The 26,634-nt window shown below is 46.7% G+C and overlaps 1 protein-coding gene across 1 annotated transcript in view; it reads right to left on the reverse strand.

Annotated features, from left to right (window-relative positions):
• The window catches only part of LOC122944426 (sphingosine-1-phosphate lyase 1-like), a 193,223-nt gene that overhangs the window by 105,883 nt on the left and 60,706 nt on the right, over positions 1-26,634 (reverse strand). Inside the window, exon 2 of the mRNA XM_044302666.1 lies at positions 11,635-11,800. Within this exon, the coding sequence (XP_044158601.1) occupies positions 11,635-11,800 (166 nt within the window). The remainder of the gene's footprint in view (positions 1-11,634; positions 11,801-26,634) is intronic.

The raw sequence follows: 26,634 nt of genomic DNA on the forward strand, positions 1-26,634 counted from the left end.
TTTTATAACCTGCTTCATCGTGTTCAATCTGCCCAAGGGGCAGTGTTTCATCTCAACTTGCGCCCAGCCAGCCTCGCCACAACTGCCGTTTGAAGCGCCGCCCAGCTAATCAATATTCACTTTGCTGGGCGGCTACTAAAGTCCCCGGCCATCTTCAGCGCATGCGCCCGGCACCCTCACTGGCCGGGATCGCATCGCGCCTGCGCACAGTCTGATTCCTAGAGGCCGATGCAGCCTCTGCTTAATGCGCATGCGCCGGGCACAGCAGCGCTTCAGAGTAGCCGCCCAGCGAAGTGAATATTGATTAGCTGGGCGGCGCTTCAAACGGCAGTTGTGGCGAGGCTGGCTGGGCGCAAGTTGAGATAAAACACCGCCCCTTGGGCAGATTGAACACGATGAAAGCAGGTTATAAAACTTCTTTTTACTGTATTTATAAGGTGGACAGGGGGGATACTTAGATGATTCTAATACACTTTATATGACCTGTACTGTCATATATATACCTAAATATGCTTTTTGGGCCTGTCAATGTCCCTTTTAATCTATCCATAAAAGGGTATATTAGATTGAAAGTGCGGATAGTGTCATCCTAAATAACTTCACACGCTACCGTGCATTTCCAAGTCTAATTCTGTCCGTAAACGTATACCTGTCAACCAGCGCCTAAATAATAGGCCTCAAATTTATATTCAGCTAAATCTGTGTTTATTGCTGAGGCTGGTCAATTCATTTAGTGTCCGCCAAAGCACAGTTTTTGTTCTGGGTTGAAATACAATTCCCAACTTAGCAATTCCCTAAATCAGTGGTTTCTGCTGTATCAGGCCTACTTTAAATCTATCCATAAAAGGGTATATTAGATTCAAGGTGCGGATATAGTCATTCTCAATAACTTCACACACACGCTACTGTGCATTTCCAAGTCTAATTCTGTCCGTAAACGTATACCTGTCACCCAGCGCCTAAATAATAGGTCTCAAATTTATATTCAGCTAAATCTGTGTTTATTGCTGAGGCTGGTCAATTCATTTAGTGTCCGCCAAAGCACAGTTTTTGTTCTGGGTTGAAATACAATTCCCAACTTAGCAATTCCCTAAATCAGTGGTTTCTGCTGTATCAGGCCTACTTTAAATCTATCCATAAAAGGGTACATTAGATTGAAGGTGCGGATAGGGTCATTCTCAATAACTTCACACACACGCTACCGTGCATTTCCAAGTCTAATTCTGTCCGTAAACGTATACCTGTCACCCAGCACCTAAATAATAGGCCTCAAATTTATATTCAGCTAAATCTGTGTTTATTGCTGAGGCTGGTCAATTCCTTTAGTGTCCGCCAAAGCACGGTTTTTGTTCTGGGTTGAAATACAATTCCCAACTTAGCAATTCCCTAAATCAGTGGTTTCTGCTGTATCAGGCCTACTTTAAATCTATCCATAAAAGGGTATATTAGATTGAAGGTGCGGATAGGGTCATTCTCAATAACTTCACACACACGCTACCGTGCATTTCCAAGTCTAATTCTGTCCGTAAACGTATACCTGTCACCCAGCACCTAAATAATAGGCCTCAAATTTATATTCAGCTAAATCTGTGTTTATTGCTGAGGCTGGTCAATTCCTTTAGTGTCCGCCAAAGCACGGTTTTTGTTCTGGGTTGAAATACAATTCCCAACTTAGCAATTCCCTAAATCAGTGGTTTCTGCTGTATCAGGCCTACTTTAAATCTATCCATAAAAGGGTATATTAGATTGAAGGTGCGGATAGGGTCATTCTCAATAACTTCACACACACGCTACCGTGCATTTCCAAGTCTAATTCTGTCCGTAAACCTATACCTGTCACCCAGCGCCTAAATAATAGGCCTTAAATTTATATTCAGCTAAATCTGTGTTTATTGCTGAGGCTGGTCAATTCATCTAGTGTCCGCCAAAGCACAGTTTTTGTTCTGGGTTGAAATACAATTCCCAACTTAGCAATTCCCTAAATCAGTGGTTTCTGCTGTAGCAGGCCTACTTTAAATATATCCATAAAAGGGTATATTAGATTGAAGGTGCGGATAGGGTCATTCTCAATAACTTCACACGCTACCGTGCATTTCCAAGTCTAATTCTGTCCGTAAACGTATACCAGTCACCCAGCGCCTAAATAATAGGCCTCAAATTTATATTCAGCTGAATCTGTGTTTATTGCTGAGGCTGGTCAATTCATTTAGTGTCCGCCAAAGCACAGTTTTTGTTCTGGGTTGAAATACAATTCCCAACTTAGCAATTCCCTAAATCAGTGGTTTCTGCTGTATCAGGCCTACTTTAAATCTATCCATAAAAGGGTATATTAGATTGAAGGTGAGGATAGGGTCATTCTCAATAACTTCACACACACGCTACCGTGCATTTCCAAGTCTAATTCTGTCCGTAAACGTATACCTGTTACCCAGGGCCTAAATGCTAGGCCTACAATTTATATTCAGCTAAATCTGTTCGTTACTGCTGTGCCTGTATTAGTGTAATACGGTACCTAAATAGATAGCCAGATAGTGTTAGGTGTCTGTAAAAAAAGGCCTGAATTTGAATTCAATACATTGGGCCAAATATTTTTTTTCTTAGAACAGTAACAATGAGGAAAACATCTAGTAAGGGACGCGGACGTGGACATGGTCAGTGGTGGTGTTAGTGGACCCTCTGGTGCTAGGAGAGGATGTGGCCGTTCTGCCACAGCCACATGTCGTAGTGAACCAACTACCTCAGGTCCCAGTAGCCGCCATAATTTACAGCGATATTTGGTGGGGCCCAATGCCATTCTAAGGATGGTAAGGCCTGAGCAGGTACAGGCATTAGTCAATTGGGTGGCTGACAGTGGATCCAGCACGTCACATTATCTCCCACCCAGTCTTCTGCAGAAAGCGCACAGATGGCGCCTGAAAACCAAGCCTATCAGTCTGTCACATCACCCCCATGCATATCAGGGAAACTGTCTGAGCCTCAAGTTATGCAGCAGTCTCTTATGCTGTTTGAAGACTCTGCTGGCAGGGTTTCCCAAGGGCATCCACCTAGCCCTTCCCCAGCGGTGGAAGACATAGAATGCACTGACAGCACAACCACTTATGTTTCCTGATGATGAGGACATGGGAATACCACCTCAGCACGTCTCTGATGATGACGAAACACAGGTGCCAACGGCTGCGTCTTTCTGCAGTGTGCAGACTGAACAGGAGGGTAGGGATGAAGACGATGCAGGGGACGATGCGGTCCTAGACCCCACATGGAATGAAAGTCGTGCCACTGACTTTCACAGTTCGGAGGAAGAGGCAATGGTGAGACCGAGCCAACAGTGTAGCAAAAGAGGGAGCAGTGGGCAAAAGCAGAACACCCGCTGCCAAGAGACTCCGCTTGCTACTGACCGCCCTCATCTGGGACCGAGCACCCCAAAGGCAGCTTCAAGGAGTTCCCTGGCATGGCACTTCTTCAAACAATGTGCTGACGACAAGACCCAAGTGGTTTGCACGCTGAAGCGAGGCATTAACGTTCTGAACCTTAGCACAACCTGCATGACCAGGCACCTGCATGCAAAGCATGAACTGCAGTGGAGTAAACACCTTAAAAACAAGGAAGTCACTCAGGCTCCCCCTGCTACCTCTTCTGCTGCTGCCGCCTCGGCCTCTTCCTCCGCCTCTGGAGTAACGTTGGCACCTGCCGCCCAGCAAACAGGGGATGTACCACCAACACCACCACCTCCGTCACCAAGCAGCTCAACCATGTCACACGGCAGAGTTCAGCTCTCCATCTCACAAACATTTGAGAGAAAGCGTAAATTCCCACCTAGCCACCCTCGATCCCTGGCCCTGAATGCCAGCATTTCTAAACTACTGGCCTATGAAATGCTGTTATTCAGGCTGGTGGACACAGACAGCTTCAAACAGATCATGTCGCTTGCTGTCCCACAGTATGTTGTTCCCAGTCACCACTACTTCTCCAAGAGAGCCGTGCCTTCCCTTCACAACCAAGTATCCGATAAAATCAAGTGTGCACTGCGCAACGCCATTTGTGGCAAGGTCCACCTAACCACAGATACGTGGACCAGTAAGCACGCCAGGGACGCTATATTTCCCTAACTGCACACTGGGTAAATGTAGTGGCGACTGGGCCCCAGGCGGAGAGCTGTTTGGCGCACGTCCTTCCGCCGCCAAGGATCGCAGGGCAACATTCTTTGCCTCCTGTTGCCTCCTCCTCCTACTCGGCTTCCTCCTCCTCTTCTTCCACCTGCTCATCCAGTCAGCCACACACCTTCACCACCAACTTCAGCACAGCCCGGGGTAAATGTCAGCAGGCCATTCTGAAACTCATATGTTTGGGGGACAGGCCCCACACCGCACAAGAGTTGTGGCGGGGTATAGAACAACAGACCGACGAGTGGTTGCTGCCCGTGAGCCTCAAGCCCGGCCTGGTGGTGTGCGATAATGGGCGAAATCTCGTTGCAGCTCTGGGACTAGCCGGTTTGACGCACATCCCTTGCCTGGCGCATGTGCTGAATTTGGTGGTGCAGAAGTTCATTCACAACTACCCCGACATGTCAGAGCTGCTGCATAAAGTGCGGGCCGTCTGTTCGCGCTTCCGGCGTTCACATCCTGCCGCTGCTCGCCTGTCTGCGCTACAGCGTAACTTCGGCCTTCCCGCTCACCGCCTCATATGCAACGTACCTACCAGGTGGAACTCCACCTTGCACATGCTGGACAGACTGTGCGAGCAGCAGCAGGCCATAGTGGAGTTTCAGCTGCAGCATGCACGGGTCAGTCGCACTGCGGAACAGCACCACTTCCCCACCAATGACTGGGCCTCCATGCGAGACCTATGTGCCCTGTTGCGCTGTTTTGAGTACTCCACCAACATGGCCAGTGGCGATGACGCCGTTATCAGCGTTACAATACCACTTCTATGTCTCCTTGAGAAAACACTTAGGGCGATGATGGAAGAAGAGGTGGCCCAGGAGGAGGAGGAGGAGGAGGAGGAAGAGGGGTCATTTTTAGCACTTTCAGGCCAGTCTCTTAGAAGTGACTCAGAGGGAGTTTTATTGCAACAGCAGAGGCCAGGTACAAATGTGGCCAGCCAGGGCCCACTACTGGAGGAAGAGGAGGACGAGGATGAGGAGGAGGTAGAGGAGGATGAGGATGAAGCATGTTCACAGCGGGGTGGCACCCAACGCAGCTCGGGCCCATCACTGGTGCGTGGCTGGGGGGAAACGCAGGACGATGATGATACGCCTCCCACAGAGGACAGCTTGTCCTTACCTCTGGGCAGCCTGGCACACATGAGTGACTACATGCTGCAGTGCCTGCGCAACGACAGCAGAGTTGCCCACATTTTAACATGTGCGGACTACTGGGTTGCCACCCTGCTGGATCCCCGGTACAAAGACAATGTGCCCACCTTACTTCCTGCACTGGAGCGTGATAGGAAGATGCGCAAGTACAAGCGCACATTGGTAGATGCGCTACTGAGAGCATTCCCAAATGTCACAGGGGAACAAGTGGAAGCCCAAGAGGTCGCCAACACAGCTGTGTCACGGCCAGCTCCTCTGAGGGCAGGGTTAGCATGGCAGAGATGTGGAAAAGTTTTGTCAACACGCCACAGCTAACTGCACCACCACCTGATACGGAACGTGTTAGCAGGAGGCAACATTTCACTAACATGGTGGAACAGTACGTGTGCACACCCCTCCACGTACTGACTGATGGTTCAGCCCCATTCAACTTCTGGGTCTCCAAATTGTCCACGTGGCCAGAGCTAGCCTTTTATGCCTTGGAGGTGCTGGCCTGCACGGCGGCCAGCGTTTTGTCTGAACATGTATTCACCCTGGCAGGGGGCCTCATTACAGACAAACGCAGCCGCCTGTCTACAGCCAATGTGGACAAGCTGACGTTCATAAAAATGAACCAGGCATGGATCCCACAGGACCTGTCCATCCCTTGTGCAGATTAGACATTAACTACCTCCCCTTAACCATATATTATTGTACTCCAGGACACTTCCTCATTCAATTCTATTTTTATTTTACCATTATATTGCGGGGCAACCCAAAGTTGAATGAACCTCTCCTCTGTCTGGGTGCCGGGGCCTAAAAATATCTGACAGTGGCCTGTTCCAGTGTTGGGTGACGTGAAGCATGATTCTCTGCTATGACATGAAGCCTGAATCTCTGCTATTGGACCTCTCTCCTCTGTCTGGGTGCCGGGGCCTAAATATATGACAATAGACTGTTCCAGTGTTGGCTGACGTGAAGCCTGATTCTCTGCTATGACATGAAGACTGAGTCTCTGCTGACATGAAGCCTGAATCACTGTTATGGGACCTCTCTCCTCTGTCTGGGTGCCGGGGCCTAAATATCTGACAATGGACTGTTCCAGTGTTGGGTGACGTGAAGAATGATTCTCTGCTATGACATGAAGCCTGAATCTCTGCTATGGGACCTCTCTCCTCTGTCTGGGTGCCGGGGCCTAAATATATGACAATGGACTGTTCCAGTGTTGGGTGACGTGAAGCCTGATTCTCTGCTATGACATGAAGACTGATTCTCTGCTGACATAAGGCCTGAATCTCTGTTATGGGACCTCTCTCCTCTGTCTGGGTGCCGGGGCCTAAATATCTGACAATGGACTGTTCCAGTGTTGGGTGACGTGAATCATGATTCTCTGCTATGACATGAAGCCTGAATCTCTGCTATGGGACCTCTCTCCTCTGTCTGGGTGCCGGGGCCTAAATATATGACAATGGACTGTTCCAGTGTTGGCTGACGTGAAGCCTGATTCTCTGCTATGACATGAAGACTAATTCTCTGCTGACATGAAGCCTGAATCTCTGTTATTGGACCTCTCTTCTCTGTCTGGGTGCCGGGGTTTAAATATCTGACAGTGGCCTGTTCCAGTGGTGGGTGACATGAAGCCAGATTCTCTGCTATGGGACCTCTCTCCAATTGATATTGGTTAATTTTTTTATTTTTTTATTTTATTCATTTCCCTATCCACATTTGTTTGCAGGGGATTTAACTACATTTTGCTGCCTTTTGCAGCCCTCTAGCCCTTTTAGTTCCGAAAAGTTCGGGTCCCCATTGACTTCAATGGGGTTCGGGTTCGGGACAAAGTTCGGGTCGGGTTCGGATCCCGAACCCGAACATTTCCGGGAAGTTCGGCCGAACTTCTCGAACCCAAACATCCAGGTGTTCGCTCAACTCTAGTCATTTCCAATCCACATCTTATTTACTTTAAAGGGGTTGTCTCATAATGGACAGTGGGGGCATATCGCTAGGATATGCCCCCATTGTCTTATAGGTGCGGGTTAATACTGAAGGCTAAGTTTCAGGATAGGCCACCAATATCAGATCAGTGGGGGTTCATAACCCCACATCCCTGCCAATCAGCTGTTTCAGAGTAGCTCCAATGCTAGACAGCTCTGTCCATAACTGCAGTGCTGCTCCCATTCTCTTCAACAGCAGTTACCAGCTCCATCCACTAAACAATGGATGGAGATACGTAGTTCCAGAGCAGTAGCTACTCTACAGCCCCACCGATCAGCTGTTTCAGGGTGTTTGGAACATTGACATTTATATGAATGACCTATATATCAATATTTAAAAAATACATCTTTAAAAGGGTTTTCCGAGACTTAAAGAGGACCTTTCACCACTCCTGACATGCCTATTTTATTAGCTCCATGCATTCCCTGTGTAATAAAACAATTCTTGAACATCTATTTATTTACAGTTGCAAGAAAAAGTATGTGAACCATTTGGAATGATATGGATTTCTGCTCAAGTTGGTCATAAAATGTGATCTGATCTTCATCTAAGTCACAACAATAGACAATCACAGTCTGCTTAAACTAATAACACACAAAGAATTAAATGTTACCATGTTTTTATTGAACATACCATGTAAACATTCACAGTGCAGGTGGAAAAAGTATGTGAACCCCTAGACTAATGACATCTCCAAGAGCTAATTGGAGTGAGGTGTCAGCCAACTGGAGTCCAATCAATGACATGAGATTGGAGGTGTTTGTTATAGCTGCCCTGCCCTATAAAAAACACACACCAGTTCTGGGTTTGCTTTTCGCAAGGAGTATTGCCTGATGTAAATGATGCCTCGCACAAAAGAGCTCTCAGAAGACCTAAGATTAAGAATTGTTGACGTGCATATGTCACCGCCAGTTCTGTGAGAAGATCTGGCAGACGTCCTTCTCTACCTCTTGCATGACGTTTTTGTTTTGGTTTCCTTTCCTTCCCCCAGGTGTCACCTATTTAGACTAATCGTCTCCCTTTATATTCCCTCCCATACTGCCTCACTTTGTGGTTTATACTACTTCCTGGATGAAGTGTTCACTGCTGGAGGCTGCTGCTGCTGTTTACTCAGATAAGTCTTTTCATGTATTGTGTTTCCTTGCTGGCTTGATTCTAGGTGACCCTGACTCCGTCCGTATTAAGAGCAGGGAGCCGGTGGTCATGTCCCCTCACTATTATAGGGTTTTCAGGTGTCACACAGCCTTAGGTATGTGGGCATGCAATCGTCTAACATTAAGACCCTTGCATGGGCATAGCAGTCAGGGAGATCTCTTAGGGTTTTATAGGGCTCACCTATATGCTCCTTAGTTTAGGATCAAGCCAGTCGGACATTTATTCATAAGTTCCAGCTATCTGCAACATCATCCATGACAGCATAAAGCTGGAAAGGGTTATAAAAGTATCTCCAAAAGCCTTGCTGTTCATTAGTCCACAGTAAGACAAATTGTCTATAAATGGAGAAAGTTCAGCACTCTCCCTAGGAGTGGCCGTCCTGTAAAGATGACTTCAAGAGCACAGCGCAGACTGCTCAATGAGGTGAATAAGAATCCTAGAGTGTCAGCTAAAGACTTACAAAAGTCTCTGGCATATGCTGACTCCCTGTTAGCAAATCTACGATACATAAAACACTAAACAAGAATGGATTTCATGGGAGGATACCACAAAGGAAGCCACTGCTGTCCAAAAGAAAACATTGCTGCACATTTACAGTTTGCACAAGAGCACCTGGATGTTCCACAGCAATACTGGCAAAATATTCTGTGGACAGATGAAACCAAAGTTGAGTTGTTTGGAAGAAACACACAACACTATGTGTGGAGAAAAAGAGGCGCAGCACACCAACATAAAAAACCTCATCCCAACTGTGAAGTATGGTGGTGGGGCGGGCATCATGGTTTGGGGCTGCTTTGCTGCGTCAGGGCCTGGACGGATTGCTATCATCGAAGGAAAAATGAATTCCCAAGTTTATCAAGACATTTTGCAGGAGAACGTAAGGCCATCTGTCCCCCAGCTGAAGCTCAACAGAAGATAGGTGTTGCAACAGGACAACAACCCAAAGCATAGAAGTAAATCAACAACAGAATGGCTTAAACAGAAGAAATATGCCTTCTGGAGTGGCCCAGCAAGAGTCCTGACCTCAACCCGATTGAGATGCTGTGGCATGACCTCAAGAAAACTATTCACACCAGACATCCCAAGAATATTGCTGAACTGAAACAGTTCTGTAAAGAATGGTCAAGAATTACTCCTGACCGTTGTGCACGTCTGATCTGCAACTACAGGAAACATTTAGTTGAAGTTATTGCTGCCAAAGGAGGTTCAACCACTTATTAAATCCAAGGATTCATGTACTTTTTCCACCTGCACTGTGAATGTTTATATGGTGTGTTCAATAAAAACATGGTAACATTTAATTCTTTGTATGTTTATTAGTTTAAGCAGACTGTGATTGTCTATTGTTGTGACTTAAATGAAGATCAGATCACATTTTATGACAAATTTGTGCAGAAACCCATATCATTCCAAAGGGTTCACATACTTTTTCTTGCAACTGTATATGTCCATAATTCAGCACTGGATCAAAACTCTATACGCCTTCATATAAATCTAGAAGCATACAAAAGGTACAGGTCCTCTAGACATGACACCCCAAAACTCCATAATACTTGGAGCTTGTACGAAGACATAATACATGTGGTTCAAAGAAACCTTCTTGCCAGTGGAGATTGAACTTCCTATCCTGAAGCTGCATCCAAATATGACATATAATAGCATTTCCCCTGGAAATTCACTTTGGGTGTACTGGATTGTTCTGTATTGTGATTTTATTACTTATATCATATAATGAGACTGTATTTACTATAGTACTGTATTTTTCGTTTTAGAAAATAACATTATTTTTTTTCTACAAAAGTGTGTCTTTTGAAGCAAATACTAATGAGCACTTCCATTATGGAAGCACTCGTTAGTGTGCAGGAGATCGATAAAGCAGCGAGTGTAGCTCTGCTAGCGCTGATACTACTCGCCATTCCCTGGTCTTCTTCCGAGGCCCGCGCTGCATTGCTTTCTAATTGCATAGAACATCAAGACATAGTGCACATAGGCATGCACTGTAACATGACACTGTGTGTCATCAGGTCACAGTGCAGCACATGACCGGAAGAAGACTAAAGAACAGAGAGTGCAGGAAGAGTGTGCGGTCCGGAGGAGGGGAGGCAAATTCCTTTATTTATCTTATGTTTGATCTGAGGTCTGATGAGGAATGGGGATCTGATCTGAGGTCCGATACAGATTGGGGCCTGATCTGAGGTTTAATAAAGATTGGGGGTCTGATTTGGGAGTCTGATCTGAGGTCTGATACAGATTGGTTCCTGAACTGAGGTCTAATGAAGATTGGGAGTCTGATCTGAGGTCTGATAAAGTTTGAGGGTTGAATATGAGGTCAGATACAGACTGGGGGGGGTCTCAACTGAGGTCTGATGTAGATTGGTGGTCTGATACAGATTGGGGATCTGATGAAAATTGGGGGGACAGGTGGGAATAATGTCTCATCTGAGGGCTGGTAGATAATCCCAACAGATGTTCTTATTCAATTCGTTATATTCTTTATTTCATAAAAAATACAAAATTACAGGACGTGTTTCGGCCCATCAAGCCTTTCTCAACTGCATGGTGTCAAATGACTCCAGATAGCATTTTATAGGTACAAATCACCTGTTCATGACATCATCAATTAATAAAACAGACAGGAAATGACACAGAGAACTAGTCAAAATTATTTCATCCTGTATTCGGCCATATTCACTGCAAAATTTCCTGTCTGTTTGATTAACTAATGATGTCATGAACAGGTGATTTATACCTATAAAATGCTATCTGGAGTCATTTGACACCATGCAGTTGAGAAAGGCTGGACGGGCCGAAACGCATCCTGTAATTTTGTTTTGTTGATGAAATAAATAATATAACGAATTAAAAAATAAGAATGTCTGCTGGGATTATCTGTTGGACTTTGACGTGGGGATCGACCCTTCCCGTGCAGCATGAACAAGGATTGTGAGCTGTTGAAATTGATTTCCCTTGATCTGAGGGCTGATGAAAAATATTTTTTTTCTAATTTTCCTCTTCTAAAACCTTGGTGCATCTTATAGAGTGAAAAACAAGATAATTAAAATACATTTGAACTAGTGCAGGAGAGATAATGATTTAGGATAAGCCTAAGCAAGAGACCTACAGAAGTTATGTTTTCTCTTTTTCAAATTTTTGCTACGATTTTCTTTTAAAAAACGACATTGGAAATAAATGCTTACTTTCCCGATTAAATATGAAGTTGTACGTCCATACAGTCAGCAGTGTGGAGGCAACCGTTAGTGTTATAAGATGAGATGGTTCAAGTTCTTTGAAGGAATCATCGATAAAGCTTTGAATGTCGAACACATGTTGTACAACAATTTCTTTATAATCCATTAAGGTTTTCTATAAGAAAGAAAAAACATTTATATGAAACCATGATTAAAAATCAAACATGTGCTCTTTTCCTAAGTCTGCACAGTAACGCACAGTCTTATGCAGAGCACCTTTGTCTTTGGTCACCTAGTCAACTAAGGGCCTTTTTTCACACATGCAGCAATGATCAGTAACATTACTATGATGGTTCACCCACATGCTTGACCCACATGCATTTTCCTTGTTTTTCAGTAGCAAAATCCTGTTATCCAAGGGGCAACATGCTGCCACCAATAAAGATTTATTTTTGGCGCAGTTTGAAAGATGCGATCCCTTGAGAGATGATTAGTGGCAGCTCTACATGAGCCAATTCAGGAACGAGTATTTATATGAACATTCATTCCCAATAAAGAGCCGTATCTGCAACCTGTGTAAAAGGGTCCTAGCTTAAATGGTATGTACACCATTGAGGGCATTTTTTTATGATTGGAATTTACTCATTTTGGGCTAAAATTATTTTTTTCAATTGGTCTTTATTAAAAATATTCAGCCATTATGTCACAAAGGATTAACTGTCTAGCTGTGTGAATCGTACTTTCACGGTCATCTAATAGCCCTAATCTCTAAATTACTAAAAGGTCATAAACACTTATCTAAGCCACATTCTTATCAGAAAAAAAGACAGCAGGGTACTAGAGAATCTCAAGGCTATGCAGAGAAAAGGGCTCCAATTTTTTTTCATAAAGACCAATTGAAAAAATAATTTTTAAAGGGTTTCTGTCACCAGAAATACCTAAATTAAACTGGCTGACATTAGCGATGTGCTGTCAGCTGAACCTAACTAGTCTATTCCTAGTTTTATCTATTCCCCCGTTACTCCATAAATGTAACTTTTATAATATTCAAATTAGCCTCTAGGAGCAGTGGAGGGTGTTGCTCCTGCTCCTAGAGGCTCCGTTCTTCCACCTCTGGCACCTCCCTCCAAGTCTTGATTGACAGGACCAGGCAGGTATTTCTGGTGACAGAAACCCTTTAACTCAAAATGCGTACAATGCAATAATAATATAAAATGCCCCCAAAAGTGTACATAGCCTTTCAGCTTAGCATAAACTCTAAGGATTGTGCCAATACAGAGCAGTCAGTCACTGGTGAGAGGGGTGGAAGGAGGGGGTGAGAAGCACTCCTCTCATCTATACAGCAGGGGAGATTTACTAAGCCGAACGCGCCAAAATTTAGCATGCACCAAAACTATGCCAAAATAGTGGCTTAAAGTGAGCAAAGAAGTGATATAAGGAAAAGTGTCTAATATGTCTTGCAAGATTCACCAAATCTATCATACAGCAAGAGCCATTGTCATAAATTTGGCACACTTTCTACCAGTCTAGTCTGCTCTTAAAGGGCTTCTGTCACCCCCCAAAATCTATAATTTTTTTTTAGGCTAACTAAAATCCTTATACTGCGATTTTTCAATATATAGGGCTCTTACCCTTTTCTGTTGGCTAGTTTGTTTAAAAACGGCACTTTTATAATATGTAAATTACCTCTCTAACAGCAAGTAGGGCGTCTACTTGCTGGTAGCCGCCGCATCCTCCTTTAAAAAAAACGCCCCCTCCTCCTGCTGATTGACAGGGCCAGCGAGTGCTCACCTCCTCCGGCTGGCCCTGTTTGCAATTCAAATCCCGCGCCTGCACCTCATTCGGCGCAGACGCTCTGAGAGAAGGACGCTCGCTTTCTCAGCACTTCCTTAGTGCACCTGCGCCGATGACGTAACCCGAAAGAGAAGACGTCATCAGCGCAGGCGCACTGAGGAAGTGCAGGCGCACTGAGGAATTGCAGACAGGGCCAGCCGGAGGAGGAGAACACTCGCTGGCCCTGTCAATCAGCAGGAGGAGGGGGCGTTTTTTTGAAAGGAGGATGCGGCGGCTACCAGCAAGTAGACGCCCTACTTTCTGGTAGAGAGGTAAAGTCTGATATTGGAAATGACAGAGCTTTCCCTTTATCTAGACAGCGAACCTGAGATATTTAATTGACTCTCGTTGTGAATTGGACAAGATACTAGGCATCCGCCAGATCGACTGTTACCATGTAATAATCCTGAAAGAGGAGATTTAATGCAGATTTTATTGATTCCATTTTGAAATTTTTTGTAAATGACCAGGTGATTTAGGTTCTTCAGATTGAATATTGTTCTGAACTTCCCACTTTTTATAAGAAATAGGGGAGAGTAGACCCCCTGACCCCGCTGGGTTATCGGAACTTCTGAAATGACCAGTTTTTCTAATAGGGAAGAAACCTCTGACTCTAGGGCCTCCTGTTTGAGGGGATCTGAAAAAACCTTGTTGGCAAGGAATCTTGAGGGTGGCAGGGAACGGAACTCTAATTTGTGACCTGATCTTATTTGTTTTAGGACCCAGATAGAGGCTCCTATACAACCCCAAGCCTGGCTGAACACTGAAAGCCTGCTCCCTACTGGACTTCTGGCATCATTGGGATTTCTTGGAAGAGGAGTTGGGAATGAATAAGAAACCCCTACCCCGGCCTCTAGAAGATTACCATTTACCTGAAGACTCCTTTTTGTTTTGCGTCTGCTTGAACCTGTTTTGGAAACATTTTTTTTTTCTTTGATGGAAAAAACAGGATTCAGAAGGAAACCATTTTTTCTGTCTAAGGTCTTATCCAAGATATTGTCTAATGCGGATAGTGATGGACAAACATTGGCTGGGATGGTTCGCGAACGGGTGTTCGCAATCAAATGTTCGCAAACCTTGCATTCGCGGCGGGCCCCATTGATTTTAATGGCAGGCAAACCTTAAAAACCTACAGGTCATATTTGGAGCCACCAAATATTTACTAGAAGTGCACAAATAGTACCACAACATGGAGAGTGACATACCAGAGGGAGATCATTGGCATAAATTTCCACAAAAAATATGTATTTTAATCAGGGGCCATGCTCTCAAAAATTTTATTTTAGGCCACGGGAGTACAGGCCCCAAAAATTAGGCATTCACCCTGACAGAAAATAACTTGTGATTATGTGGCTGGAGGAACAATAGGCGGCCACTGGATAAAAATTTACTGTAGGCCAGTACAGGCCCCAAAAATTGGGCATTCACCTGACCATTCTTTGTTCTGAGTGGTGGCAGATATGTGTGGGCTGGCATGAGGAAATTTGATTACACGTGGTCGTCACAGGTGTTGAATTCCTCTGAGATCCATGCCTCATTCAATGTGAGGTAGTCCACACAAGGCGAGTGCGCTTATCAGTCACAATCCTCCCTGCTGCGCTGAACATCCTTTCGGACAGGACACTGGACAAGGGCAAGTCATGAGTTCCATGGCAAATTGTGCCAGCTCTGGCCACAGGTCAAGCCTGCACACCCAGTAGTCCAGGGGTTCCTCGCTTCTCAGAGCATCCACATCAGCCGTTAACACGATGTAGTCAGACACCTGTCGGTCTAGGCATTCCCTGAGGATAGATCCGGAGGGTGGCTGTGGATGGGTTGGCTGCAAGAATGATTCATATCCGAAGTGACAAACACATCTTCAAACCGCCCTATTTTTGCAGGAGCAGTAGGATTGGTACCCGCACCTGTTTCGGTGTGGGTGGAAATTCCTCTGCCAGCGCCTGCAACAGCAGAATGCAGCATCTCTCACAGTAAGGCCTGGAAATACTGCATTCTGACAGCCCTCTGTGATGCCATTTTGTGTTTGTACCGGGGGTCTAAGTACATTGCCACCCAGTACTAGTCCTTGCCCTTTATGCTTTTTATAAGTACTTCCTGTAATAAATGAGAATTTGCTTTGACTCCAGTGTGTGTGTCATAGTTATTTTTTTCTGTGCACGTAAAACCCGTCATCACCTTTTTATGCTCGAACATTAGGGCCACGGAAGCCTGCCTTCTGCCAGATGAACGTGACAACGGCACGGTGGAAGGTGGAGTGGAGGATAAATGGAGGAGAGAGGAGAAGAGGCGGGACATGGAGCTCTGGGAGTGTGGCTTTGAGGGTTCTGATGGCGTTGCTCCCACTGGGCTCGGTGATGGGAGGCCAGGTGCCTTCTTAAGGTGGTCATTCTTAGGTAAGAGTTGGGCTTACCGCGACTTATGCGTTGACAGCACAGGATGCAGATGGCAACACTATTGTCAGCAGCTGAGACGATAAAAAAAGCCCACACTGTGGAGCCATGTGTCCTGGGAGCGCCAGAAGTGACCGTGCATGGTGGATGGCTCGCTCCAGATACATTTGCAGCCTGCTTTTTGCCTCCTGAGCCCTGCGAGCTCTGCCTGCTTCTCCTCCCTCTCTGCTGCTCTGTCTCTCCCTCTAAACTCCCCTCCACTTCCTCTCTTGTGGGCACCCACGTGACATCCATCGACACGTCATCATCGTCACCTTCCCCACCACTGACATTTGAGATCTCGGAGTAGGCAGCAACAGCATGGACCTCTCTCCTTGGGCTGATCTGGGTACTATCGTCAGACCGCGGGGTGGCAGCTGTAGCTTATGTGAAACGCGCGTCGGGGCTGCGGATCATCACTCTGGTACTTATTACGTAATTATTTATTTATTATTTTGTTAATTTACACTGCTATTTCTCTGTACTCTGCACAATGCACTTTATATATGTATTTGTATCTGGCTTAGTTAAACATTTTATGGGTCTTAGGTCAATATTTAGTATTTTACACCTGATTGGGTATTTATCACCTATTCACTTTGTACCTTCCATGACCTATTTAATACCTTGCTTGAGAAAGACCGATGAAGGTCGAAACGTCGCTTTTACCATGCTCATTTGTGAATAAATCACCACCTGATTTTCCACACTGGCGAGTGCTGCAGATTTTTTGCATTTTCCTAGATGTTGGGACCATTAGTCAGGATCCCCATCTGTATGCACCACCACCTTTAAAGGTACCTTTATCATTAGTTGTGCTATTGCAGCGTCCCACTCAAGTAGCCGTGGGCCCCACAAACGTGTTTTTATCATGTATTAATATCATGTGATATGCCTGTATTTTGTATTTTAGTTCCTGTCATATTCTCCATGTCACAATGTAATTTTACATGCAAATATCCTTTATACAGGCCTAGTCAGGGTGCACTACACTCGATTCTCCACAGGATGGAGCAGTGTGAGTGTGTAGAAATATCTTAGCTCAGACCTAAATTAGGCTGTGCAGTGCAGTCATGTGTCCTGTGCAGTTGTGTGCTGTGCTGAGTAGTTCAGTACCTGGTTGAGGTAAATCCTAACCAGTGCAGATGAGCTCAGGTAAATCCAAGTGAGAGTTTAGTTGAATACAGTTCTCTCATGAGCCTTCAAGAAAGCAACAGCGATGTAGCTGAATATCTGGAGGGAGGTATCTTTCTAGCCTCTCTACTCTGTCCCTGTCGGTTCCATAACCCAGGGTTAAGGCCTGCAAGTATTCTTCCTAGAGGTGAGCAATCCACTACTATAGATCGCTCCTCCAGAATCAGAATTAGCTTTATTCAGAATCAGAATTAGCTTTATTCGCCAAACACGACACAGTCGATCGTGCTCGGAATTGGGTTAGGCACAGGTACAGGCATAGTAACTAGGGGGTGGAAGGGGGGGTTAAGCAATGGGCACATTAGGGGCGAGGGAGGGATTATGGGCGGGAGATGGGGCGTGATGAGTTCAGCAGTCTGACGGCCGTTAGGAAGAAAGTGTTCAGCCTCCTCGATGTCCTTGCAGGGATGGCCTGATACCTGCGGCCGGACTTTAGACGTCTGAAGAGATGATGGCCCGGATGGGAGTGGTCATTGAATATTTTCAGAGCCCTGGAGCGCAGTCTGTTGGAGAAGATAGAGTCAAGGGATGGTAGTGGCAGTCGAGTAGTTCTCTCCGCCGAGCTGATGACCCTTTGTAGTTTGCGCTTGTCACTGGCTGATGAGCCGGCATACCACACCAGAAGGGACGAGCACAATACCGACTCGATGGTACAGGAGTAGAAGGACTTCAGTAGGTCCTGAGCCATGCAGAACTTCCTCAGTTGTCGAAGGAAATAGAGCCGCTGGTGAGCCTTCTTTATGATGGACGAGATGTTGGGACGCCAGGATAGGTCTTCAGAGATTGTCGTGCCTAGGAGGCGGGCACTGGGTACCCTTGCGACTTCAGATCCGTCTATATGGGTCGGGGGGGGGACTACCCTTCCCTTCCTGAAGTCAACGACCAGCTCGACCGTCTTTGTGGTGTTTAGGACCAGGTTGTGCGCGCCGCACCAGTTGCTGATCCTGTCAATTTCCTTACGGTAGGCCTGCTCATCGCTGTCGCTAATCAGGCCCACAAGTGTGGTGTCATCAGCGAACTTGATGACTTTAACTGAGGCCTCCTCCGATCTGCACTCGTTCGTGTACAGAGAGAACAGGAACGGCGATAGTACACATCCCTGAGGGGCGCCAGTGTTGGTGACCCTCGGTTTGGAGGTCAGATTGCCTAATCTGACGACCTGGGACCTGTTAGTGAGAAAGTCCATGATCCAATGTCGTAGTGTTGGATGGACATCAAGTGCCGTAAGGTTCCTCTGTAGGATGCTGGGGGAGATGGTATTCAAAGCTGAGCTGAAGTCTAGAAGGAGGATTCTAGCGTATGTGTTGGGTTTGTCGAGGTGTTCAGTGACGTATTCTAGGCACATGTTAATCGCATCGTCAGTGGATCTGTTTGCCCTGTAGGCGAATTGCAGAGGGTCCAGCAGGTCCAGAGTGGCGGTCTTCAGGATGGAGAGGACCACCTTCTCTAGGGCCTTCATGACCACCGAAGTCAGCGCCACGGGCCGGAAGTTGTTTAGATCAGAAACGCCCTGTTTCTTCGGCACAGGGATGATAGTTGAGATCTTAAAGCAGGCGGGGACATGTCCCTCCTTAAGGGATCTGTCAAAGATTTGGGTGAGGGCCGGGGCCAGTTGGACTGAGCAATATCTCAGGCATGCAGGAGTGACACCATCGGGACCAGGGGCTTTACTCGCATTTAGCTTGGACAGCAGGGTGCGAACCGAAGTCACATTCACTGTAGGTGGATCAGCGAAAGTCAGCGAGCGAGCCAGATAATGTGGTAGCCGGGACTGGGGTGCCCACTCTGGGGGGCATTGTACGAGTTACATCACCCTCGGTCGAGGTCTCGAATCTGCAGTAGAACCTGCCCAGCTCCTCTACCAGCGCCTGACGAGGGGTGGTGAGCGCCGGGGGGGGGGGGGGGGTTTGTAGTTGGTCGCGGACCTAAGGCCCTTCCAGACCGCCCTCCGGTTGTTTGAGCGCAAGGAATGGTGGATGCGTTCCGGGTATGCCCGTTTCGCCACATGCAGTTCCCGATTAAGGCAGTTTTTGGCCAGTCTGTATTCTAATTGATTACCGGATTTATGCGCTGTCTCCTTGTACCTGCGTAGTTGTTTGAGCATGTTTGTGAACCACAGTTTGTCATTTGGGTAAATCGTGTAAGATCTTGAGGGGACACAGGAGTCTTCGCAGAAACTGATGTACGAGGAGACAACATCCGCCCAGGTGTCCAGGTCATTCTCTTCTAGGGCTCCCAAGTCTGTGCAGTCAAAACAGGCCTGTAGTTGTAGCTTGGCCTCCTCGGACCACACTCTGGAAGTTCTACGGATCGGTTTCGATGACTCTAGGCGACGTCTGTAGGAGGGGACCAGATTGGCAAGGCAGTGGTCGGATGAGCCTAATGCGGCTCTCGGGACGGCTTTGTACGCTTTCCTTAGAGGCGTGTAACAATGATCCAAGGTGTTCGAGAGTCTCGTGGGACAATCAATGTGCTGGGAGTAGCGTGGTAGGACACGACGGAGGTCCGCTTTATTAAAATCACCCAACACGATGAACAGTGAGCCAGGAAGGGCCGACTCTCAGTTTGTGATGGTATCGCTGAGGGCCTGTAGAGCATTACCGGTGTCAGCGTCGGGGGGGATGTAAACACCCACCAGCACGTACGAAGAGAACTCCCTTGGCGAGTAGGCCGGCCTGCAGATGAGGAGCGCCTCAAGGTTCGCAGTGCATATCCGTTCTAAGAGGGAGACATTAGGGCACCAGGTAGCACTGATGTAGAAGCAGATGCCGCCGCCTTTGGACTTCCCCGAAAGGGATGGTACGCGGTCCGCACGAACAAAGTTAAATCCGTGGAGATGGAGAGCGTTATCCGTGATGTCATCATGCAGCCATGTTTCCGTGAGGCAGATGATCGGGGTATGCTCGCCGTGACCATGCTTGCGGACTATCAGACAGAGTTCGTCCAACTTTAGTTCGCATACAGTTTAGACCAATGTCTAAACTGTATGCAGCCGAGTATTTAAGGAATTATCACATTTATGCAAAACAAAGGATTAGCAAGATAGTCATTAGTTTGAAGCATCTACATCTCCAGTTTAAATCCTGAGGACAGTCAGGCCAACTGTCAGAACAACATTGGAATAGAAGTTTTAGGATTCAGAAAAGCACCTTTTTAATCAAGGATTAGAATCAGGCCGGAGTTGTTACCAGTGTAAGACCTTTCATTATTACCAGCCTAGTCTGAGCAGTAGTTTTCTTATGTATTACAAGAGCCTGTACTTAATTGAGGATTTGCATTTCCCTTTCCCCATATGCATGGGAGATTGTGCTTAATGCCGGATTGTATCAAGAGACTGTTTAATGCCTATGGATGTATTGTAATCAAGGGTCATCATCAGTAAAGAGACATTTGAAGTTTCACCCTGCTTGCCTCAGACTCAGTTCCTCTATTAACACTATAGTAAATGGTTGTACCTCTATATAAAAGGTACTGGCGTCACGAATACAAGGGACATTGCCACTGGCACATTAATACAGACCACCAAGGGCACCTCAAACTCAAATCTGGCCAGTGTCCCTTGCACCAGAGTGTGCCCCAGAGAATCCTTGTGCCGTTCTCCTTTTCACTTATGCGAGTCTGCCCAGGGACAACATAACCTTGAGTAACCAGAACTGTATTTACCTCGGCCCACCTATTGCTCACACCGTGACCTCACACATAATTCCCCTGCATGATCTGGCATACTGCACTATGCTTTTTTCTCTTTGGTGTTGCTATTTGGTATGTAGGCGTAGCACTCATACTTATCTTTGAGCTGGTTGCTATAGGTGTGCATTGCTTCCTCATCTGATGTCAAGAATGGCTGCGCATCAGTAAGGTCTGGGAATGGATGGGAAAATAATTCCTCTGACTTGAGTGGAGGGGCTTTGGTGGTGGTGTATTTGGGGGTGCACACAGCAGAGAGTGAGGAGGGTGCACATACAGAGGATGAGGAGGGTACAAAAGCGGAAGGCTGAGTGAGCCACTTAACCAACTCTGGTGCGCCCTTTGAAGTAATCGCATGCACCTTCTCCAACTTCCCACTTAGGCTCTGGCCTGGTGCACATGCCTAACCCCAACCACCCCTGCGGAACGGCCTGCCTCTTCCTCTGCCTGTCATTTTCAAAATGACCCTGTGCCTAAGTCCCTAGAGAAGAGCAGTATTTGTGGAAGCAGGTATATCGCAGGTGGAAATATTTGGTGGAAACAGGTATATCGAACCCCTTAATCTGTATTTTGTGGAATCAAGTTTATCTCAGGCCTCAATCAATATTTGGTGGAAACAGGTATATCAAACCCCTAATTAGTATTTTGCGAAAGCAGGTATATCGCAGGCCTCAATTAATATTTGGTGGAAGCCGGTATATCAAACCCCTTAATCGCACCCCTCAATTATTATTTTTGCCACAACAGTTATATCACACCACCCTGTTTATTTGGGGCAACAGGTATATCACACCCGTTGCAATTAGTTGTTCCAATAGCTTATGTCCCTCTATATAGCTGCAGTATCGCAGCAGAACCACACACAACTGCTAGCCAATACAAATGCACTATATACTTTGTATGTTAGAAAGTATATTAAAAGTATATCACACCCATCGATAGCACACTGTCACTACCAGAGCTTTGAGACGTTCTCACAGCTCTGTTTCTCCACCCCTGTGATGATGTCACTACTAGAGCTTGGAGGAGTTCCCTCTTCCCTGTTTCTCCGCCCCTGTGATGAGGTCTTTACTTTCTGTTTCCTTCCTCCCAGCTGTCCCTCCTGTGTTTGATTTTGCTGCCTTTAAATCACCCCTCCTCCTTTGTAGAGGTGCGGATTATACTTTTCATTTGAGCTGTATCTCTCGCTTGAGTATCTTCACCTGTGTGATATCTTTTCACTGGATCTGTGTTCTGCTGAAGCAAGTACTTCGGATATTGTCTGCTGACTGTCTGGATCTGTTTTCACTGCAGCTGCAGCTCCTTCAGTTAAGTGTTCAGACATTGTGTGTTTCTGTTTATTTGCTGACTGGATCCGTGGCGGTCCCGGTTCCGTCCATATACTGAGCAGGGCACCGGTGGCCGTGCCCCTTCCACTATTGTAGGGGTTTCAGTGGTCATCAGCCTTAGGTACGCGGGCATGTCTCGATCCACCATCTGGATCTGGACATGTGCATAGCAGCTTAGGGAGAGCTTTTAGGGTCTGACAGGGGTCACCCTTTATCCTCCCTAGTTTGGGTCCGGTCAGTTGCTATTCACTGTGTAGGCTCTTGTTGCTCACTTACAGCCGTGACATTATAATCCGCCAAACCAACCTTTTTTTACATGGATCCGCTTTCTGACCTAGTTGACCGCATGCAGGGTCTTTCTTTGGAGGTAGCTGATCTCCGTCAATCTATGACTCAGCTTCAAGCATTGGGCTCTGCTCCGGCCCATGGAGTCTGTTGCGAGCCAAAGGTCTCACTTCTGGAAACGTTCTCCGGGGACAGTGAGAATTTTGTTAGTTTCAGAGAGGAATGCAAACTCCATTTTTGCTTGTGTCCCCATTTCTCTGGTAATGAGGAACAGAGGGTGAGGATTGTCATCTCCCTGCTCAGGGGTAATGCTCAGACTTGGGCTTTTTTGTTGCCATCGGGGGATCCCTCCCTTCGATCCGTGGAAAGATTTTTTGTGGCCCTGGGGCAGATATATGATGACCCGGATCGTGTTGCTCTGGCCGAATCTAACTTAAGTTTTTTATGCCAGAACAAACTGTCTGCGGAGCTTTATTGTTCTGAATTTCGGAGATGGGCAGCTGATTCAGGTTGGAATGATGCTGCACTCCGGAGTCAGTTCTCTCATGGTCTCTCAGAGAGATTGAAAGATGCGTTTGCTTTCCATGAGAGACCAACGTCCTTAGAGTCTGCCATGTCATTGGCGGTACGCCTTGACAGGCGTCTAAGAGAAAGAAACAAGACCTCTCTGTCCAGTCATTTTCAGTCTAGGGGCAGTGGTGCGGACTCATTCAGTGTGCAGGGGCCTCATCCTCTCTCGGTTCCCTCTGTGGAGGAGCCCATGCGGCTAGGTCGACTTGCCCCTGATAAAAGAGGATTTAGTCCTCAGAGAATGGTGTGTTTTTGTTGTGGGGGCATAGGTCATTTGGCAAATGTTTGTCCGTCTAGGAAATTCTGGAACTGTACTAAGAGTTATAATAAGAGAAAAACCTCAAAAGGTAAATCATCAAACTCTGCTTCATCTGCTACTTTGGGCAAAGTTGATGTAGGAATTGATGCTTTTCCTCTGACCTGCAGTTCCCGTTTTCTCCTTTCTGCCAGGGAGCAAAGTCATTTCTTGTGAAATTTTTGTCGATAGTGGAGCGGCCGTCAATCTTATTGATACTCAATTTGTAGCCATGCACGGTTTTCAGGTTTGCACATTAGAAAAGGATATACCTGTTTTTGCTATTGACTCTGCTCCACTCTCACAGAGATCCCTGAAGGGCATTGTTCACAATATCCGGTTAGCGGTAGGTGACACTCATGTGGAGGATATATCTTGTTTTGTCCTTAACGGATTGCCTTCTCCTCTAGTTTTGGGGTTACCCTGGCTCACTAGACATAACCCCACTATTGATTGGCAAGGAAGGCAAATAAATGAGTGGAGTGAGTTTTGTAGAGAGAATTGTCTTGCAGAGGTGTCTACTAAAACGGTGCCATCATTTCTCTCTGATTTCTCGGACGTGTTTTCCGAGAGCGGTGTTCAGGAGCTACCTCCTCACCGGGAGTTTGACTGTCCCATTAACCTCATTCCCGGCGCCAAGCTGCCAAAAGCACGCCTCTACAATCTCTCACAACCGGAAAGAATCGCAATGCAAACTTATATCTCTGAGAGTCTCGATAAGGGGCATATTCGTACCTCTAAATCACCTGTTGCCGCTGTTTTTTTTTTTGTCTGAGACCTTGCCTAGATTTTAGGGAGCTGAACCGTATCACGATTCGCGATCCTTATCCCCTTCCTCTGATCCCGGACCTCTTCAACCAAATTGTTGGGGCCAAGGTTTTTTCCAAATTGGATTTGAGAGGCGCGTACAACCTGGTCAGGGTCAGAGAGGGGGATGAATGGAAAACGGCCTTTAATACCCCTAACGGGCATTTTGAGAATCTCGTTATACCTTTCGGCCTGATGAATGCTCCGGCCGTCTTTCAGCATTTTGTTAACAGTATTTTCTACCATTTAATGGGGAAATATGTATTGGTGTATCTTGATGATATTTTGATTTTTTCCCCTGATGTTCAGACCCATCAGGATCATCTTTTTCAGGTTCTGCGGATTCTGCGGGAGAATAAATTGTACGACAAGCTAGGAGAAATGTGTTTTTATGGTATCGGAGATTCAATTTCTGGGTTTTCTCCTCTCTGCTTCTGGTTTTCGCATGGATCCGGAGAAGGTCCGTGCTGTGCTGGAGTGGGAGCTTCCTGAGAATCAGAAGGCATTGATGCGCTTTCTGGGTTTTGCAAACTATTACAGAAAGTTCATTTTGAATTATTCCTCTGTTGTCAAACCCCTCACTGACATGACAAAAAAGGGGACGGATTTTTCCTCTTGGTCGGAGGAGGCGCTTGCAGCTTTTTCTAAGATTAAAGAGAGTTTTGCGTCTGCTCCCGTCTTGGTGCATCCCGATGTTTCCTTACCTTTTATTGTTGAGGTGGATGCTTCCGAGGTGGGTGTGGGTGCAGTTTTGTTCCAGGGCCCTTCTCCTGCCAAGTGGCGACCCTGTGCCTTTTTCTCTAAAAAACTCTCCCCGGCAGAGAGAAACTATGATGTGGGAGATAGGGAGTTGTTGGCCATCAAGTTGGCTTTCGAGGAATGGCGCCATTGGTTGGAGGGGGCCAGGCACCCTATCACCGTTTTTACCGACCATAAGAATCTGGCGTACTTGGAGTCGGCCAGGCGTATGAATCCGAGACAGGCCAGATGGTCTCTGTTCTTCTCCAGATTAAATTTTTTTCGTTACATTCCGCCCTGGGATCAAAAATGTGAAGGCTGATGCTCTCTCTCGCTGTTTTCCGGGAGGAGGAAACTCCGAGGACCCGGGTCCCATTTTGGCGGAGGGGGTGGTTGTTTCTGCTCTGTATTCTGATTTGGAGGCCGAGGTCCAGGCTGCCCAGACTGAGGTACCTGCCCGTTGTCCTCCTGGGAAGTTGTTTGTGCCTCCTGAGTTACGTCACAAACTCTTCAAGGAGCATCATGATACTGTTCTTGCTGGTCACCCCGGGAGTAGAGCCACGGTAGATCTCATTGCTGAGATTTTGGTGGCCGGCTCTTCGTAAGTCAGTGGAGGGTTTTGTGGCTGCTTGTGAGACGTGCGCTAAGGTCCCTCGTTCAGGGCCTTCAGGTCCCCTTCTCCCGTTACCCATACCTTCCCGTCCTTGGACACACCTCTCCATGGACTTTATCACGGATCTTCCTCGTTCCTCAGGGAAGTCGGTGATCCTGGTGGTGGTGGACCGTTTTAGCAAGATGGCTCATTTCGTACCCTTCCCTGGTTTACCCAGTTCTAAAACGTTGGCGCAAGCTTTTGTCGACCATATTGTTAAATTGCATGGCATTCCCTCGGATATTGTTTCCGATAGAGGCACGCAGTTTGTGTCCAGATTCTGGAAGGATTTCTGTTCTCGCCTGGGGGTTCGGCTGTCCTTCTCTTCTGCTTTTCACCCACAGTCGAATGGTCAGACTGAACGCGTCAACCAGAATCTGGAGACATATTTGCGCTGTTTTGTGGCAGAGAACCAGGATGATTGGTGTTCATTTCTCCCTCTTGCTGAGTTTGCTCTGAACAACCGTCGTCAGGAATCTTCTGATAAGTCACCATTCTATGGTGCATATGGGTTCCATCCGCAGTTTGGGACATTCTCGGGAGGGGCTCCCTCTGGTTTGCCTGAGGAGGAGAGATTTTCCTCGTCTTTGTCTACCATTTGGCAAAAGATTCAGAGTAATCTTAGAAAGATGAGTGAGAAATATAAGCGTGTGGCTGATAAGAGACGTATGCCTGGTCCGGACCTGAATGTGGGTGATCTGGTGTGGTTGTCTACAAGAAATATTAAACTGAATGTTCCCTCCTGGAAATTGGGTCCCAAGTTTATTGGGCCTTATAAAATCTTGTCAGTCGTCAATCCTGTTGCCTTCCGTCTTGATCTTCCACGGGTTTGGAAGATACATAATGTATTTCACAGGGCTCTTTTAAAACCATATGTCCAGCCCACGGTACCTTCCTCTTTGCCTCCTCCTCCGATTTTGGTTGATGGCAATCTGGAGTTTGAGGTTTCCAGAATTGTGGACTCTCGCATTGTCCGCGGTTCTCTTCAGTACCTCGTTCATTGGAAGGATTATGGTCCTGAGGAGAGGATGTGGGTTCCGGTGTCGGACATTAAAGCCACTCGCCTCATCAGGGCATTTCATAGGGCTCATCCTGAGAAGGTGGGTCCTGGGTGTCCAGAGTCTACCCGTAGAGGGGGGGGGGGGGTACTGTCACTACCAGAGCTTTGAGACGTTCTCATAGCTCTGTTTC

The sequence above is a fragment of the Bufo gargarizans genome, chromosome 8 (genome assembly GCF_014858855.1).
Source record: "Bufo gargarizans isolate SCDJY-AF-19 chromosome 8, ASM1485885v1, whole genome shotgun sequence".
Lineage (NCBI taxonomy): Eukaryota > Metazoa > Chordata > Amphibia > Anura > Bufonidae > Bufo > Bufo gargarizans.